The sequence below is a fragment of the Peromyscus maniculatus genome, chromosome 19, assembly GCF_049852395.1.
Source record: "Peromyscus maniculatus bairdii isolate BWxNUB_F1_BW_parent chromosome 19, HU_Pman_BW_mat_3.1, whole genome shotgun sequence".
In the NCBI taxonomy this organism is placed as follows: domain Eukaryota; kingdom Metazoa; phylum Chordata; class Mammalia; order Rodentia; family Cricetidae; genus Peromyscus; species Peromyscus maniculatus.
Genome location: NC_134870.1, coordinates 40,946,855 through 40,966,767, shown reverse-complemented (window position 1 = coordinate 40,966,767; position 19,913 = coordinate 40,946,855). Strand labels below are relative to the sequence as shown.

Here is a 19,913-nt window from a genome sequence, read left to right as displayed (position 1 = left end):
CAAAGCTGCTAGTTGAGATTGTCCAGCCTCACAACCTACTCTAGCCAGGCCTTCTGATAGGCTCTGTACTTTCCTATCATGGAGACTAGAGAAGAACTAGCTCTCCCAGGACTTGACCAATATCTCAATTTTCTCAGGATCCCCTAAAGATGCTGTCACCCCACACACAACAGAAAGTAATTATAAGAACATTACACCCACATTCCCAAGAGGTAGTAGGGTGGGTGTTTTTGGTTGATCCATGGATCATCGTTTAGAGAGGATTCATTGCAAGCTGTCATTGGTCATAGTAAGTGAGGAAACTAAACAAAGGAGATTAGATTCAGGGATCTCATTCTGAAAAAAAGGGGCAGATATAGGAATGGTAGGATAAAAGGGTAGATTATTGAATCTACTTTTAAATTAAAAAAGCGACTACTGGTCTAAATATTTTACACTGGTATGAGTTTTTATATACTGACAAAAATTAAGGTTATTTTTGTTTTACTCTATATATGTTTCCACTCTTGTTTATGGTATTTTTGTATACTGAAACAAATTTAAGGTTATTTTTGTTTTAACATACTGTATACATGTTTCTATTCTTGCTTATGCAATTTACTTTAAAATATAATGTAAAATTCTAGTTCTTAAAGGCCACACTGAAACAAACTTAAAGTTATTTTTGTTTTAACATACTGTATATATGTTTCTATTCTTGCTTATGCAGTTTACTTTAAAATGTAATGGGCCATTATTACAAATTGTTTAAGATAATTAAGAAATGCAGGTCATAAGTTAGTCATCTATAACAATCAAATTTGTAGCCATGTTAGGTATGTTTTCAAGATCAAACACATAATTTAGATAGACAGATGGTCTCCAAACACTTCAGAGACCTACAGAATATGGCATTTAAGATGTTTTAATAAGGCTTTTCATAACAGTCATGTCATGAGACACGTCTGCTCCTGGCAGCACCAATTACCTCAAAAGAGGATGATAGGCATTGAAGAACCTCCATATGGAGTTTGCTTTCATTGTGGCAAAGTTAGCCACTGAGCAAGAAACTGCCCTTGCCTTGACTACTGACAGTATGTTGTCCAAATTGGACAAGCAGGACATAAAAGAAGGTAACTGCTAAACTTTGCCAAGACAAGGTAGGACAGTTCTTCAAAATTCCCGCTTCACAACAAAGTCTGTCAGATATTCTAGGTCTGTATGCTGAAGATGAAAACCCCAACACTGCAGAAGAACCTTTGGGTGACTGTCCAGGCAGCCAGCTGTTTCTGTCAATTTTATAGTTTTTAGAAGTTGCTTGCTCTGCACTTCCTGTTTATCAGGTAATATTATAGCCCTCTTGGGTCTATGATGGGGTTGAACAATAGATAGTTCTAGTTTACAGTTTTCCTTGTTAACAAATCTAGAAAAGAAAATTATAAAAGAGATATAAAGTACCTAAGGTTGAGAGACATAAAAGCTTTAATTGTTTTTCTAAGAAAATGTTTTGAGGTCTAAAAACATAGTTTGGGGTTGGTAATACAAGTTAGGATAGAAAGTAAATAAGGTAAAAAACTTTGGGCTCACCAAGATAAGATAGATAATGGAGTCTTTTCTCTGAATTTGCCAAATGCAAATGGACTGGACATTGTGAATGTAATTCTTACCTGATAATTGTTCTTAATGTATATAGTTTTACTTTCTTTTTTATTTATATAAAAAGGGGGAAATGTTGCAGAACATTTGTGTACACTGTAAAGATGTGTCTCTAAGGATTTGTGTGTGTGTGTGTGTGTGTGTGTGTGTGTGTGAGAGAGAGAGAGAGAGAGAGAGAGAGAGAGAGAGAGAGAGAGAGAGAGAGAGAGAGATTGGTATAATAAAGAGCTGAATGGCCAATAGCTAGGCAGGCAAGAATAGGTAAGACTTCTGAGCAGAGAGGACTCTGGGAAGAAAAATAGAGATGCCAGTGAGATGTAGACCAAGATGGGACATATGTTACAGAGTAGAGGTAATCGAGCCACGTGGCAGAACACAGATTTAAAAATATGGAGTTATATAGGAGCTAGTTGGAGATAAGCCTAAGCTAAAGGCCAAGCTTTCATAATCAATAAGTCTCTATGTCGTTATTTGGTGTTGGCGATCCCAAGGAGAAAGTACTACTACAATTCTTTGGAAGGGAACTACCTTTAAAATACATTTTTAAGGTTTGGCAAGATGGCTAAGGGTAAAGGCTACTGTCACCAAGCCTGACAACATACAATAGATCTCCTGCACCCACAGGGTGGAAGGAGAGAATGCCTGCAAATTGTCCTCTGGCCTCCACAGGTGACCTCTCCCCAGTTAAATAAATGTAATAAAAACTTTAAAAGAATAGTTTAGTACTGCCAATCACTTAATGGAGAGGTAAGGCCCTCTAATACTGGATTAACTAAATAATCCACAGACACTAACAGAAAGCACAGAGAATTTTGGAAACTCTTTATGAAACGGAATGCTGGTGAGGGTCCAGCACAGTGGCACTTGGGAGGCTGAGACAGGACAATTGAGAGTGCAAGGTTTATCTGAACTAATGGTGAGTTCCAGGCTTGTCTTGGGCTACTGGGCAAGATTCTGTTTCAAAAAGAAGAGAAAAGTGTGTGTGTGTGTGTGTGTGTGTGTGTGTGTGTGTGTGTAGGGGTGGGGGAGTAATTTGTAAGATATTACTGATTCAAATAAAAATGGCCCCCAAATCAGAAGCTATATAAGGGTATTCCTACCATTAAAACACTATTTAATTCTCTACATTTCTGATCTTTAATATATCACCCTATTAACAACTTGAGTAAAGAGGGTCATAAGCAGCCTCTACTACAACCACATAAGCAGCCTCTACTAAAACCACATAGGTAAAAGCAACAGAAACAGAAACCAATCCTACAACTTCTAACCATATTCTTTCACTTCATTAGGCTGATGCTTTCATGTGGTTTAGGAATCACTGGTTTAATATTTATGGTGACTACAAAGACATGCAAAACAATGTGACTCATCTGTTATATTTATTAACTATTAGTTAACAAATTTTCTAATTTCTTATATATTTTCATTATAAAGAACAACATTTACTGATCTGAGAGCAACTATATTACATGATATAATAAAAGCAAAAAATTAGGTCCTAGAAATGTCTTAATTCTGAAAGCAAATCATGTATCTATAAGAACTATAAACATGAAAAGGCAGAAACTGCTTAAGTGTGCTCTACAAACCAAGAATAAAGTGCCACTTATGGCTAAACAACAGTGTCTGGTAATAGAATAAAGTAACTTCCAAACTTTAAGTTATCAATTCTTTGCCTACTACAAAATAAAAGTGTCAGAAGGAAAACAAAGCACTTTAAGACATTTGGTTGACACAATTTACTATAATTCAATTCCAATAAAAAAATTTAATTATATTTTAATATGAACAATGGACTTAACATTTATCTTTAATTATAGCCCATAACTTATACTAGATTACTGAATGGTCACTTTGACTTTATACTAGACATATTTCAATTCCTAAAAGAAAAATAATAAATTACTGACCAAATTTTTCCCTTTTTTCGGAAGGCTGACTGGTTCAAAAACAGAGATAACATTTCCATAGGATGCTGCAATCTTTTAAAAAGAAAGACAATTATAAATAGATTAACATACTTATATATCAAAAGAGCAAATGAAAGAATTATTATAGTTACATTTTAAATATGCAAATACATGATCTCAAACATCAGTACTTAAGAATGTCAGTCTGGAAGACCATCATATGGGATCAGAATTCCAGCACTGCTACTTTCTGTATATATTTTCTGAGATTTCTCTATATTTATTTTCTAACAATCCTATGTTGAGAAATGAAAAGAATATTCATATAGCACTTAGTATGGAATAAACAATAATATGCACTATAATGTAAATTATTCTCCTCACAGCACAAAGTATATAAATATAACCTTTGCCAAATACAAAATATGACGTAATAGTAAAAATGAGTTTTAAGGTTATCTATCTTTGGAGTTCACAATTCTACCAACAAATAATTTAACTTCATAAAAATGAAATTTAAGATCTATTCTTTATCAATTCCCTAAGTACAATTTTTAACATTTACGTTTTAAAAATGTCCTCATTTTTGGCAGGGATACATGATTTGAACCCAGGGCTCTGTGCATGTACCCTGTAACTGAGCTACATGATTAATTCTTTCTTAAATGTACTCTTTAAATAAGCAACTAAAATAGCTTGAATAGACCTCATCAAAATATTAGAAATCAGCCAGGCATTGGTGGCGCACGCCTTTAATCCCAGCACTCGGGAGGCAGAGGCAGGCGGATCTCTGTGAGTTCTAGGCCAGCCTGGGCTACCAAGTGAGCTCCAGGAAAGGCGCAAAGCTACACAGAGAAACCCTGTCTCGAAAAAACCAAAAAAAAAAAAAAAAAAAAAAAAATATCAGAAATCAGCTAGACACAGTGACAGAAATGTATAATTCCAGAATTTGGAAAGCCTAAGGCAGAAGGATCACAGCTTACAGATCAACCTTGGATACATAGTTGAGACCCTATCTCAAAAACAAGACAGAAATTAAACCAAACATAAAAAAAATCATAAAAAATACATAAATAAGGTAGACAGCTGGGCATGGTGGCACTTAGAGGCAGAGGCGGGCTGATCTCTGTGAGTTCAAGACCCATCTGGTCTATACATAGAGTTCCAAGCCAGCTGGGGCTACATAGAAAACAGAATATATAAAAGAACAATATGGTCTAATGGAGGGGAACTAAGAGTTAAGGATATTACATATACAAAATTTTAAAACAAATATTTTAAATGAACTGAGTTCATAGAATATACTAATCAGCAGCACTATGCTGAGCTAGAAAATCCTGGGCTCTAAGCATGAGTTGGTTTTAAAAATGCAAGTTAAGTATTCATTCAATTTTAAATGAGGGCATATTATGAACACAGTTATAAAGATTAAAAGAAGTAACACATATTTACAGATGACTCATGACCAAACTAGCTAGAAGTGTTCTTTATAACAGAATGATGAATACAAGACTAAAAGATAGGTTTGAGTCATATTATACAATGATTCATGCCAATGTGAACAACTTGAACTTTTGCAAGGTAATGAGAAGTTAAGAATGTTTGAAGCTGATAAACAAGACGTATATAGGTAGTTTCTCAGAATAATCTGGTAGTTATACAAAGAAAACATGCTGATGATAAACACTGGTGCTGATGTCAAGGAGTGTCTTCTTTCTTAAAGGCAACCAGAAGTACCTTAGCACCAGACCCTAAAATTTTTCCTCTGACACTTTAAGGACCTGTTCACCTTTCCTTAGGCAACCTTGTACTCCTCTACTTCCAGGAGGCCACTATATGATGTCAAACTTAGTACAGGTACAAGATAGGCTCAGCATATTACAGCTCAGAACTCCTGGACTCAAGAAATCCTCCTACTTCAGCCTCCAGAGTAGCTGGCACTATAAGTATGTGCCATCCTGCCTGGCTTCTTGACACTTTAAGAAAGGCTTTGCTACCTGTTAATAAGGAAACTTACCTTGTACAAGTTTGATAATAAAACAAAATGACTTCATCCTAACCTAGACAATCACATAGCTTAATGAATCTTCATTAAAACAAAACAAAACAAAAACTCTTGCTGGAAACTATCACATCCCCAACATTAATTAGCTTTATGAATCTGAGTGATATTAAATAAGTTTTTAATAGTAACAAGAGATTACAGAACTACAGAGCTAGGAGAACAAACACTAAAAGTATGAAAGGAAAAAAATACAAAATAAAACAACAACAAAAAAAACCCCATCTCACTGAATTGTAGAATTCCACAGTAAAGAGCAACATATTTGCAGCACTGTTAAGGTCTAAAGAGAGACAGATGTAAGAGAGACATCTGTAACTATATTGAAAAGGCCTATAAAGTGACAACAAACAATGGCAGTACAACAAACAGGTAAAGACTGAAATAGAAACACCTTTTATCAAAAGTATCATTAGACATCTAACATGGTGGTGCAAGCTTTTAATCCCAGCACTAAGGAGGCAGAGGCAGGCAGATCTGTGAGCTCAAAGCCTGCATGGTCTACATAGCAAGTTCCAAACTAGCCAGATCCTGCCTCAAAAATAAATAAATAAATACACAGATAAATAAATAAATAAGATAGGCCTAATCTATACTTACTCGCTATTTCAAGGTCTGTATGTTGCCTGGTATGACTCCTAGGACACTCCACACAACTATAGTTAAAATGATCAACAAGAACTATATGTTGTTTCTTTTGTACTTGCTGTAATTATTTTACTTTCAATTTACTATTTTTACTTTTCATATACAAATAGAAGTCCTAAAAGTTTTTTCTTAGACCTAAAAATTAACAAAACATTCCAGATTTTAGAGTATATATTCTTTCGATGTTTTTCAGAAGTTACCAGAATAATTATCTGCGTACAAAGAATGTCTACCAATGATCTATCTTTTGAAAATAATGCTATTCCTTTCCTTTTTAAGGAAGTAAACCTCTCAGAAGGTTTTTCTTTTATATTGATTTCTTTGTTTTTTGAGGCAGTGTTTCTCTGTGTATCTCTCTGGCTGTCCTGGAACTCACTCTGTAGACCAGGCTGGCCTTGAACTCAGATTCACCTGCCTCTACCTCCGCCTTATTTTTGTTTTCTAATGCAGAAAAACTATGCATTAAGACAAGTTTATAGGTAAACAGTACTATGCTTTTATCTCAATTAGTAGAGAAGATTTGCTACATCTTAAAATTATACAAAAACAGAATTTCGAACTGGGTGTGATACCTCATGCCTGTAATTTCAACATTCAAGAAACAGTGAGACTGCTGTGAGTTCAGGGCCAGCCCGGGTGGGTTGCATAGTAAGTTCCCAGGACAAGCTGGGTTATAATGTGACCTTGTCTCAAAAATCAGGAATGGGCTGAAGAGATGACTCACTGATTGAGAGTACTTGCTACTCTTGCAGAGGACCTAAGTATTGCTCCCAGAACCCGTATGAGGCAACTCATAATCAACTGTTAAGTCTAGGTCCAGGTAATCCAAAACGCTCTTCTGGCATCAACTGACACCTACACACACACAGTTAGCATAAATATACTGAGGCATACATATAAAACAAAGACAAATATTTTAAAACAACAAAAAATCATCATCTGGGCCGGGCAGTGGTGGCGCACGCCTTTAATCCCAGCACTTGGGAGGCAGAGCCAGGCGGATCTCTGTGAGTTCGAGGCCAGCCTGGGCTACCAAGTTAGCTCCAGGAAAGGCGCAAAGCTACGCAGAGAAACCCTGTCTCGAAAAACCAAAAAAAAAAAAAAAAAAAATCATCATCTGAATTTCTAACATTCTCCAAAAGGCATCTTAGAGAGCCAAAGAAATGTATTTGTAGAGAGCTTTGTCCTTGGAAAGGAGGTCTTAGTTGAATAAGAAATATATATTTCAGAGATTATTCTGACAAAAACCATACTCAAAACAAATCTTCATGTTACGACAATGTTACAAACCTTGCCTTGTTGCAATGAACAGTCTACACATCCCACTTGAATATTTCCATGTTTAGCGCCTGGGATGATCTGTAATCTTTCAAAATTACTTCCCAGTATTACAATGTCACATCCAGATGCATAGGCCTAAAAAAGTAAAATAAAAATGATAGACATTTCAAGAAAATATGTAGAAAACTGGCATTAAATATTGTTTAAAACACATAAATTTTAACTGCCTCTGAGACAGCCTTTATTAGAATTATTTTCTTTCCTTCCTATATGTAAATCCACTGCAAATCAGCCCCATCTAAAACCAATCACATGCATTTCTTCCATCTTCACTGAATGTTATCATCCCTGTTTGTAAATTCATCATCTGTCTCCTGCTCTACTGTTAACAATCCAATTGCTTATATCCTTGTCTCTGTTTTCAAACAAACAAAAATGACTTCTAAAGATGTTTACTGCATCAAGTTATAATCCCTGCTTAACTTTTAAAGTTTCCCACTACACTTGCAATAAATATCGCAACTCCTTACTGTAGTAGAATATTATTTTAAGGTGTGTTACTTTTGTTTATGTTGCATTTTTTTTTTAACCCTGTGAAGCTATGTTACTGTACCTCTGTAAAACACCTGATGATCTAATAAAGAGCTGAATGGCCAATAGCAAGGCAGGAGAAAGGATAGGTGGGGCTGGCAGGCAGAGAGAATAAACAGAGGGAGAAATGTGGGAGGAGAGCTAGGAGCCAGAGAAGGAGAAGGACTCCAGGGGCCAGCCACCCAGTTACACAGCAAGCCACAGGGTAGGAGTAAGATTTACAGAAGTAGGAGAATGGGAAAAGCCCAGAGGCAAAAGGAAGACAGGATATTGTAGGTTAAGGAAAGGTGGCTAGAAACTAAGCCATGCTAAGGCTGGGCATTCCTAAGTAAGAATAAGCCTCTGTGTGTGATTTATTTGGGAGCTGGCTGGCAGGCCCCACAAAAAAAGAGAAAAAAAAACCCAACAACACCTTACAAGGGCAGTACCCTAAGTGATTACCCTTCTACAAGCCCATCTGCCTGTCTCCTTCCCTCACCTGGTTGTCCTTACACTGCCTTCCTTCTATTCCTTTTTCCATCTCAGTAACTTATCTGACTTTTATTTGTCTGGTCTTTGTTGACCTCAGGGCTTCTTAAAACTTTTCCAACTGAGAAATTATTACATGGCCCAAGGTATACAGATATGTAAAATATATATAAAAATCAAACATTTAATGATAAGTGTTTTAAAACAATTATTTGGTATACACAGAACTTTAACATGTATAAAAGGTAGAAGAAAATTTGTAAATTAGTGAAATGGATATGCTTGTTTTTTTTATTAAAAAAATCTTGGCTGAATATTTGATGAAAAAACGATATATAGCATGTTGTCTAATATTTTTCAGTTTACTGATACATTCATTTTATAATCCTGAATTTTGAGAACACCATTTTGCATAAAATACATAGTATAAAATGGCAGAAGTATGCTTAGAGAAATTTCAGAAATTGATGGACATTCAGTCCTAAGAATAAACCAAAATTCACTGAAAGACTTTTGGTGAAACTCAAGTTAGCAGCTCAAACACAAAATTTAAAATCAAACATTATTCAACACTATATAATCCAAAAATAGACTAATCTGAATGCTTTCTTAGACCTCTGAGGACCACCTGCCCAGGCGTGGTGCTGCCTATAATGTGCTTAGTCTTTATAGCAACTGATCCCACCCCATGCTCACTGTCTCGCCTGTTCTCACGTATTCACCACTCTTTACCTCTCTAGCTGCATCTCTAGATGTAATGACAAAGGATATCATGGCCCCCAGGAGTGAAGAACTAGGCTATGGTTTAAAAGTGAAAAACACCACTGGGCGGTGGTGACGCACGCCTTTTATCCCAGCACCTGGGAGGCAGAGTCAGGCAGATCTCTTTGAGTTTGAGGCCAGCCTGGTCTACAGAGCAAGAGCCAAGACAGCCAGGGCTATGTAGAGACCCTGACTCAAAAATAAACAAACAAATAAATAAATACAAGAGGAACGGCTACTCTGACTAGAGACTTCTACTTGAAGGCTTTAGGAATGAGGTGTTAGCTAAATAGTAAGATCTTTTCTGCAAAAGCAGGAGTTGAAAAGTTGCCTGAAGAATGTACAAAAGTGCTTGGATGTAAGAGAGACAAAGTATTTAGGATTCCTACTGTACACATTGGGAATGACAAATTAAACAGTTCAAGTTTAAGAGGGTAGCTTCTACAAGCAATAGACTAAAAATGTCTATTAAAATACCTGAAGAAGTCACACCTATCTTAATGTGCTTTCTGCTCTGGCGGTGTTCAGCTGGAGATATGCATGACTGCATAGGACATAGGGTAAAAGGCTATTTCATTGAGGTAGTAGGGACAAAGATGAGTGAGGTCTGAAAATTATTTAGGAGGTAGACTCTACAGGACTTGAGAAAACATTGGAGGAGGTGGTGTTGAGGATTCTACCAAGCCTCTGGCTTAGAAAAACAGCTTGGGGCCAAGTGGTGCTAGCACATACCTTCAATACCAATGCTTGGAGATCTCTGAGTTCAAGGCCAGCCTGGTCTACAGAGCAAGTTCTAGGACAGCCAGGGATACACAGAGAAAACCTGTCTCAGGAAGAAAAAAAAAGGAAAGAAGGGAGGGAGAGAGAAGAAAAACAGCTAGATGATGAAACTATTCTCAAAGATAATGATGTAGGAAAACAAACCAAACAAGGTAGGTAGGAAGGAAAGGTTATAAGATACACCTATAGGGGAAACTGAGTCTAAACAATGAATTTGAGTATTTGTGGCATCTTCAAGTGAAAATCCAAGCATCAAACCCACAGCATAGAGAAAGGAGTTAACCTGGGACATGTAATACAGAGTAATATCATTCATTGCACAAAGACCAAAAAAAAAAAAAAAGGCTGCTGATACAGTGACTTTTTTGGCTTGCAATTGACAATGAGGGAATGATGACCTGACAGACTCCAGGTGGATGTTTATATGAGCAACAATGTTGGGCTGGGAGGTTTCAGAACATGAGATCAAACAAAAATGAACAGATGGGTAGGCGGGTGCCTAGGAAGCTTTGAGGTCCCACCTAAAGTTGGTAAATATGATTGCATTTTCCAGTTTTATTTATATTATTTAGGAGTGCTCAAGAGCCAGCAACAGAGATACAGAAAGGAACAACAACAAAAACAAAAGCTGAAGTGTGTTGGATTTGGTTAGACTCAAGAAAACAAGAAAGTTAAGAGATGTTTTTAACGACAAAGACTATTATTAAATTAACTCATGTCAAATTATTTAACTTATAAGATATAGATGTCTAAAAATAACCATGCTAAATAATGACAAGGTTCAAGGTCTGGTTTCCACGTTCTTTAGCACAGAAGTGATCAGAAGTCAACTGCTAGAAAATACAGGAGCAGAGAGAGTGATCAGAGGCATGATCAGAAGCAGAGCATGTCTTCGCATACAAGAAGCCCTGGTTTCACCCTGCATTCATTTCTCTCTCACACAATCACATGTGCTTCAAGTCCTAGACCCCAAATAAGGGGATGTCATTTCTAAGAGAGAGAGCACAGTAACTCTTTTGATGCAATGTTTTCCAAAGTTTGTGGAAAGTGGAAACAATGCATTCTAATTTGAAGATAATTTTTTGTTTGTTTTGCATTTTTTGAGTCTATCAATTTACATTAAGTCTGTGCTAACAAAGGGAGATATATATATATATATCTATATGAATCATCTAAAAGTAACCTAGTTTTATAAATATTTAAAATTAATTCAACTCTAGAACTTATATTGCCTGTCAGGGTGATAAACATGAAAGTATACCAATAAAAAAAGGGCCTTAAAATGGACTGTGAGCCAGGCCCTTAGCAATCCCAGCACGAATGAGGCCAAGAGGAATCTAAATCCAAGGTCAGCCCTGGCTACCTAGTAAATGAGATGATAGCCTGGGCTACATAATAAGACTTTATTTCAAAAATAACAACAAAAGCCAACACAGTGGTGCACACCTTCAATCTCTGTGAGTTCAAAGCCAGCCTGGTCTACATAATGAGTTCCAGGATAGCCAGAATTATGTCTCAAAAAACAAAAACAAAGTCAACAAAATTTAAACATTAGTGTTATTGACTTGTCTGAAATAAATTATTCACAAAAACTAATTCAATGGTGCTTTGACCATAATATGGAGAATTACCAAATGTAGCTCAGTGACAGAGTAGGTATTTAACACGGTCCTGGGTTCAATTCCCAGCACTACAAATAAACAAATAATAGCAACAACACTATGCTGGATTATCAAATACACTCTCACAAAATGTTCGTATATTATAATTGGTACACCAACTACTTCTGTCAGCTCTCTAACCAAGCCAGGAGAATGACACATATAATAATCCCAGCGCTTAGGTGGCTGATGTTAAGAGGTCAGCCTGAGCTGTATAGCTGTCTCAAAAAAATAACTATAATTAAAGTACTTTGTTCCTAGCCAATTAAGGTTCTCAGAGGAAAGCCCTCCAGTTAGGTGCAGGTAAGATGAAGTTACTACCTCAGAGAAAACAAGATGCAGTACACAGGAAGAACTGAGTCCAGTGCACTAGGAGGCATCAGTCAAAGGAATTCTTAACTTCAAATCTGACAAGTAATCTGGAATAGTCTAAATTTCAAAATGTATCCAACGATGTAACAGCCAGTCTTCTAATCTGGAAACTCATTTCTCTAAGACACTTAGAGTTGGTTTTTGTGAACCTTTTGTTTTAATCAACTATATCAGGTAAATGCCCTAAAAAAATTTCTTTCTAGAATATGTTCTGGTTAAATGGCTCAAGTTTGATTATGTTGTAATTAATGCTTATTCTCTTTTTTTAAACCATAATATTGACAATTAATGTTATTTTAGTGATTTTTTAATTAAGTGTACTTATTCCTAGAAATCACAGTAACTGATAAAATAAACCAAAAAATTTAAAACAAAGCCCAACTAAATTACTTGTAATGGCATTACAGGTACCACCAACAGTTTTCTCTTCTTCCAGACAGGTACAAAGGCAAATAATCCCCTTCTATAACCTCCCCACCCACAGACTCCCATGTCCCTACACAAGCACATACACCATTCATAAAACCTTTCCACTTTCCCAATATAGCACTAGTGCCACCAATAAAGCGCCCCTAAACTAAAGCAAAGGATGATTACTATCACAGAAAGTCGGGGGAAGAGAAACTCACTTAGTCTCCCTACCAAACCCCCACAGAACCATAGCTGCATTTTTCAATTTATACCTGCGGCCACTTGGTGATGACTGAGCACAGAGTTGTCTAATATTAAAGAAAGCCTGAAGCTACAAAATATTTGCTTTTCTCTTCATAGAGAAAGAAAATCCTAAATATTAGCACAGTCTTTCGTCTCTTAAAAACTAACCTCCTTGAATCAGCAAGATGGCTCAGAGAGTAAAGGTACTTGCTACCAACCCTGATGACCTAAATTCAATCCAAAGAACCCCGAGCTCAATCAGCAGCAGATGAAGAACCATTTCCTACAAGCTGTCCTCTGACTACCATACATGTGACACACACACACACACACACACACACACACACACACACACAAATAAAATGTAACAAAACAGAAAAAAATTAACTCCCTTTCTATTTCTCCCAAAACACATTGTCAGCACTAAATATGGATTAATTACAAAAGGAAAAAGTATTTTATGTCAGAATTCTACACAAAATATTACAACATCTAGATTCTAATTAATGGTCTCTTTTTTAAATTACTGTGTCTTGTAAACAGAGCATTTCCTCAATCCGCCCCCCCCCCAAAAAAAGGGAAATTAAGATGGATAAAAGAATGAGGGAAGCATTACTATAACCAAAGAAAAAATATTTTTGGCTCAATGTACCCATTATCTCCTCTAGCTCTCACTTTATGCTGATAATAAAACGTGTAACAAATGGGCTATGAAAAAATTTCAGGAAATTTTGGTAGAAATATTGTTTTTAGACCCAACTCTAAATTATTAAAGCAATTTTAAAAGACCGAAATTATTAACTACACTGCATATAGCTGCTTTATCTACTCATCAAGTCAACCAGTATTTATAAAGTACATTCTAGTACAAAGTACCATGAATTAGGTACAATGAATTATAACCTTAATTTCATGTAACAAACACCAAAAAGTGTCCCATTAAAAGATGACAAAAAGCCAGGCAGTGGTGGCGCACGCCTTTAATACCAGCACTTGGAAGGCAGAGGCAGGCGGATCTCTATGAGTTCGAGGCCAGCCTTTTCTACAAAGCAAGTTCCAGGACAGTCAGAACTGTTACACTGAGAAACCCTGTCTTGAAAAACCAAAACCAAAAAAAAGATAAAATTTAAAGGTTAGAAAAGAACGTGCTCAAAAATACCTAATGACAAAGACCTGTGGCCCTAGCTAGTCAGCAGACAGGAGAGTCACAAGTCCTGGGCAGTGTGGCAAGGCTCTGTCTCAAAAGAAAAGGTGAAAACAGTATTGAGGATGCAGAGAGCTTCCCTAGCATGTGAGCATGTGCAAGGCCCATTGGTTTGATCCTTGAAACAAAAACAAATGAATTTTTTAAAAATTAAAACAAAAACAAGCAAGCAAGCAAGCACACAAACAAACAGAAAACCAGCCTAATTATAAAGAATCATGCTTGAAACCTAACCAGTTATGACTCAACTACCAAGTATCACTATACCTCAGTCACTGTCTAGGGGCTCACAATGAAGCCACAGACTCAAGGAAGACTGCTTAATAATGAAATAAAAGCACTCTGAAAGCATGCGTGAGACGGTCAGTGCCCACCGGTAGCCGTCTAAGGGTAAATCCAAACTAGTTTGATGGCAGTTAATGTATAAAACAACAACAACGTTTTGGTATGCTAGCCTATATTACTAATTGTGCATTTGGAAACATGAAAATCGAATTCAAATTCAATTTGAAGTATGTCAAGACTTTACTTAGGAACCAGTCTTGTTCTTTGTAATCCTCCAATACAAGTGTTTTAACTATCTGCAGATATGTAACGGGAAAAATTGTCATCTTCAGAGACATCATGAAGTTCCACAAAGGACGAAGGAATCCTCGAGGGGAGACTGCAAGACTTCAAGTCCCCACCTCAGGTACAACTGCAACTGAGAGGGGCTTCGCGTCTTCATATACAATCTAGCATTAACTTTTGCTCTTGCTAAAACAATAAGAACTCAAAAGCTAGGGGAGGCTGAGCTCAGCGGAATGTTTACTGGAATGCCAGAAGCCTATGATTTGACCCTCAGAGCCTTCAATCCCACTCAAAGGAGGTTAAAAACAAATCTCAAGGGAGGAAACAACAGACTGTTCATGAACCCAAAGGGGGCAATTTCAAAACAAAGAACGATAAGATATACCCACTTACTCAGGAAACTAAGGGAAGAAGCTGGCTGAAATGGAACTACAGCTGGCTGCAGAAAAAAAAACATGACTGTAATCTTTAAACTATTACCCAAACAGGAGAGAGCCAGGATCTTTACACCAAACTAATGCATTTATATTATATGTGTTTAGGTATCTAATGTGTGAATAAATGTATGTTTAACTTATTTAATTGTATGCTTATCTGGAAGCAATCTGCAACCAGCTTGAGGAAGGTCATCTATGCTTGCTTTAGAAAAAACTGACTTTAAAAAGAGAACTGGACAACAAGTTCCATGACAGTATAAGACTATACAACCCTTGGCTCCTGAAAACCAACATGGAAGCAACTGGCCAAGGTTTTACAGACAGATGCATGTAGGTGTATAAATGGACTATCATATTACACATGCTTTGAAGTACCCACATCGCCTATGTCCATTCAAAACGCCTTCTTTAAAAGTTCATTGCATTGCCTTGGAGAAAGCCCTCATAAAGCTTAGGGATGGCCGAAAATGCAATACATCTCTATCCTATAATCTCTCACCTGGAAGACCTCCAAGGAGGCTGTATTTCCTTCCACTCAGTAAGAACAGATAGCAATGTCCAGCTGTTGTAGGGTAACAAGTGCTAAGCCCTCTCTCCTCTCTCCACTCCCCCGAGAACTTTAGGCTAGGCAAACATCAAGAAGTAGAATCTGGGTAACTACTAGCATCATGTGCCACTCCATTTGGAAGTCACGGCCTCTATCTGAAAGCAATGAGCTTGGTTGACAAAACTCTAAAAGTACAGTTTAAGCATTAAATGCTTGAATCATGTTAAATGCTGAGTATTACTTTGTCTAACAAAGACACACACACACACACCAGAAAAATTAAGATCCCTAAGCCTGGGGCATCTGTTAGACTGATTGTTTTAGTTGTACAAAACTGAATTTTACATTTAATCAAAGAGTTGTAGCAAAAATCATCAGCACTACAAATATGTTCGGACTAATAAAGATCTCAAGTCCACCTCTGACTTACGACTTGAAATTACTAGAAAAGCTAAACTAAGATAGAAAAGGAAATGTCATTATACTGATAAGGCCAGAAAATGTGAGAGACTATCTTTGCTCTACTAGCAAGTCACTTTGGCTAAATCTTAACCTGCCCTTAGCAAACAGGAGCTACACTGAAAATATAATGGTCAAACCGTCAGTAATTACCTCGAACACCCTCAAAACTTTCTAAGGATTACAAGGCCGTTGCCTCTGCAACTCAAAGGGTGATAGGAATGAATGAAGAATATTTTCTTTGCAAAGTTGTTCGTCGGTAAACTTTAAGAAAAATAAATAGGCGCTGTTCTCATGACAGTGTCATTGGCGCTGGTTTAATAATCAGTAACTGTTTTAAGTCTACTTGACCTTAGAACTGAACAAAAAAAAAAGAAAGAAAGAAACATATCCCAACTACTGAACCCAAATTAATTCGACAATTCAGGCCCATGCAGCGGAAAAAAAACCAAAAGGTCCCCACCTCCACCCCCCAACTCGTGATTCAAAAACGATCATTTTGGAGGTGCTACTTCGGCCCGAGGGGGGGGGGGTCAGACTAACATTTCTTTTTTTTTAAAGCCCGAAAGCACGCTCAGTGGACGGAGGCCGTGCGAGCCGAGCGTCAGCCTGCCCCGGGCCTCGGTGTCCCGCACTCACCGTGAAGCGCTGCTCGCCGACGCTGCCCACCGAGAAGCAGTGGTCGCCGGGGTTCACCGCGCCGGTCAGCACCTGGTGCAGGTTCATGGCGGCGTCCTAGTCCCGCAGCAGACGCCGCAGCCAGCTCATGCCCGGGCTCGGCCACCTCCTGGCGCCTTCCCCCCCTTAGGGGCGGCGGCCGCTCTTCCGCGGCGGTGCCGGGCGCCCGAAGCCGCAGACGCTCGGTCGGGGCCCGCGGCTCATCCCGAGCCGGGGCGGCCGAGGCCTGAGAGGGGGGCGGGCCGGGGCGGGGAGCGAGGGCGGCGCCGCGCCGCTCGGCACCTGTCACGGCTGCCCAGGTGAAACAGCACGGCGGCGGCGTCCGCTCACCGATCTGCCCCCGGGCCGGAGCCTCCCCGGGGTGGAAGGGGTGGAGGGGAGATGCCGCGCTGTCCGCACGCTACGCCCGAGCCGGCTCGGCGGGACACCCGGCCCCAAGAGGCCCGGCGGCGCGCGCGGCTCCCACCAGACCGGCCCCTTCCCCGGCCGCGGTCCCGCCGCCCTCGACCAGCTCGCCACCGCTGGCTACGCGGCTCCAGCCCTGGGCGACCGAAGTATCGCGAGACTTGCCGCTGAGCTCCCCAGAGCCCCAACAGTATGCAAGAGCCGCAACGCCTTTTCGAGCCGGGAGTTCAGCCAATCCCGAGACGCGGAGGTACCTGGAGCCCCGCCCCATCCTGAAGGGAGGCCAATCGCTTTGAGGCTTGTGGGCCTGCCCTCCGTGTGAGTCTCTTCGCACCCTGAGTCTAGGGTTAGACAGTAAGAGCCCAGACTTAACCTAAAAGTTACCAACTTGTGCTTTTGGTAAGGGTTCCACCGAGCTGTCGGGACCGAAAGTTCAACAGGGCGGAGTCGCCCTTTCCTTGATCCTGACTACAACTCCCAAGATGCACCGCTCCCCCCGCAGGCACCGTGTGAGACTCTGTAAAAGTGACCCTTGAAGCCTTGTCGCGGTTATGCCTGCGCATTTCCAAGTCGCTGAACGAGATCATTTTAAAAGGTTTAAGCTCTTCAGTAATACTAATTGATGTATTTTTTATATAACCAACATAATTATTAAATACTGCCGATACTAATAACCCACCAGTCCTACTTTGTTTTGGAAAAAGAACACAAGAAACTCAAAATAAGTTGTCAGGCACCAATAATGAGATCCAGTTCTCATTATGTTTTGACACCAGTATTGTTATTATTATTATTGTTAACAAATACCTACTAAAATGGCTTCCCCTCTTAGGGACAGACTGTTCTGTTCCTCTCTATCTCAAAGGTCTGGCACAAACTTAATCCAAAGTGTTCAAGAAAGTTTCAAATGGATGAATAGAACTAGGAACTTTGTTGCAGTAATATTGACAGAGGTGAGGGGTCAGAGAGACAGCTCAGCGCTGACGCCCTCAGCGGCCCAAGGAGTTTGCCTAGATTAGAAACTTCAGGCCAAACCGGAATTTGGAGCTTGGGTGCAGAAAAGAATTTCAGGACTATCCAGTTTATGAAGCACAGGTGGGGTTTAATAAAAATATTTTAATATAGGCTTAGTGCGAGTGTTAACAGAGCAGCATTCAGAAAGAAAACACGCACCTAAGTGTTGGTATGGGTTCCTCAAGGGATGGGGTGGGGGGCTAGAAATGTTTTAGCCACACAAACAATTTTGGAGACTCTCAAGTTACATCTCAAAATGTTTCTAAGAAACCTTTCTTCCTCCTTTCCTCTTTCTTTTGATAAGAGAGATTATTAGAAGGTGTCCAGGGAGATAACTTCAAAGGAATTATACTCTGAAAGGGTAAAACCAGAAGTTTCACAAAGGGTTTTTTTTTTTCCTAGAAAATTTGAGGTTTATAGGTTAAAAGAGAAAGGCCTTGTGCAATTGTTAACTGTCTAGAATTCTTGATTCTTTGCCAGCAATAGGTTTCAAACAGTTTCCAGGATGAAGGGCTCTTCTCCCTTCTTGAATCACCCAAAATGTCCCGGTTTTTCTATCCTGTCTCAAAATGATTTTGCACTGGGGCTGATGTGTCCCAGAGATAGTGTTTGGATGAGGCCCTGGGTTCTACCTGATTTACCATTATGAGAGACAGAGACAGAAAGAGAATGCTATGTGTTAACCTCAGTACTCTGGAGGCAGAGGCAGAATGATGGTGATCTCCAGACCAGCCTAGGCTAGAGAGAGAGAGAGAGAGAGAGAGAGAGAGAGAGAGAGAGAGAGAGAGAGAGAGAGAGAGAGAGAGAGAGGAGAGAGAGAGAGAGACTCTGTCTTAAAATTAAATAAATCAAGTAGCTTAAAACTAATATTTTGGTGACAAATACTATTAACCATCCTTTTCCTAAGATACTTGCAATATACATTCACTTTGTCTTACAATTAAAAAATATCTGAGAATAAGCTTCTAAGAGCTATCCCCCGTTTTTAAATAGAAAGAGGAAAATGCATTCAAAATTCTGGTCTTTTCAAAAGTTGAACAATACTAAGCCAGCTATAGTGGTACATCCTTGTAGTTCCAGCACAGGAAGGCAGAGACAGGAGAATCAGGGGTAGGAGTGCCTTGGCTACATAGAAAGCTTGAGGCCAAGCAGCCTTGGCTACATGAGACCCTTTTTTAAAAGCAGAAAACAAAAGACAAAAATGTAATGTATTTTGTTGAAGTTTGTGAAGTAAGATACTAAGAGCTGAATTTATCTTGAACTGGGGGTTGATGCTATGGTCTCATACTTGCTAAGCAAGCATTCAAATACCAGCTACATGGCAGTCCCTAGAAATCTAGGAGACATGTCTCTGGGTATGTCTGTGAAGGCATTTTCTAAGACATTTCACTGAGGCTGGAGAACCCACTCAGGATGTAGACAGAACCACGCCATGGGTCAGATTAGATATAAAGGAGAAAGGGGGATGAGCACTAACGTTTATCTCTGTTTCTTGACCTCAGCTGCCCGCTGCTCCTACCATTATGCCTTCCCACCTGATGGACTGATGGTATACCCTCAAACTATGAGACAAAAACCCACCACCCCTCCCCTGTTTAAGTTGCTTCTGTCAAGTACTTTGTCCCAGTAATAAGAGAAGTAAACGAACACAGCCACCAAGCATGCTTGAATTTGTCTTTTAATCATCATTTCAGATTTTATTGAAAGCAACTTTAACTTTGGAAGAGAGGAGTACATGAGGTTGAAATCAGGGCCTTCTGCAATGCAAGCAT

General features: G+C 39.0%; 1 protein-coding gene across 5 annotated transcripts in view; it reads right to left on the bottom strand.

The window, feature by feature from the left end:
• The window catches only part of Dmxl1 (Dmx like 1), a 151,741-nt gene extending 134,844 nt beyond the window's left edge, over positions 1–16,897 (bottom strand). For 3 of the 5 annotated variants that reach the window (XR_013046084.1, XM_076555237.1, XM_076555238.1), the window contains exons 1-3: positions 16,684–16,897; positions 7,549–7,674; positions 3,549–3,620 (exon numbers count right to left, since the gene is read on the bottom strand). Coding sequence is in view for 4 of the 5 variants with exons in the window: in XM_076555237.1 (XP_076411352.1) it covers positions 3,549–3,620; positions 7,549–7,674; positions 16,684–16,770 (285 nt within the window). In the remaining variant the exon portion in view is untranslated. The remainder of the gene's footprint in view (positions 1–3,548; positions 3,621–7,548; positions 7,675–16,683) is intronic. The other 2 variants (XM_076555239.1, XM_076555240.1) reach the window with 1 other exon arrangement.
• Positions 16,898–19,913: the final 3,016 nt, after the last annotated feature.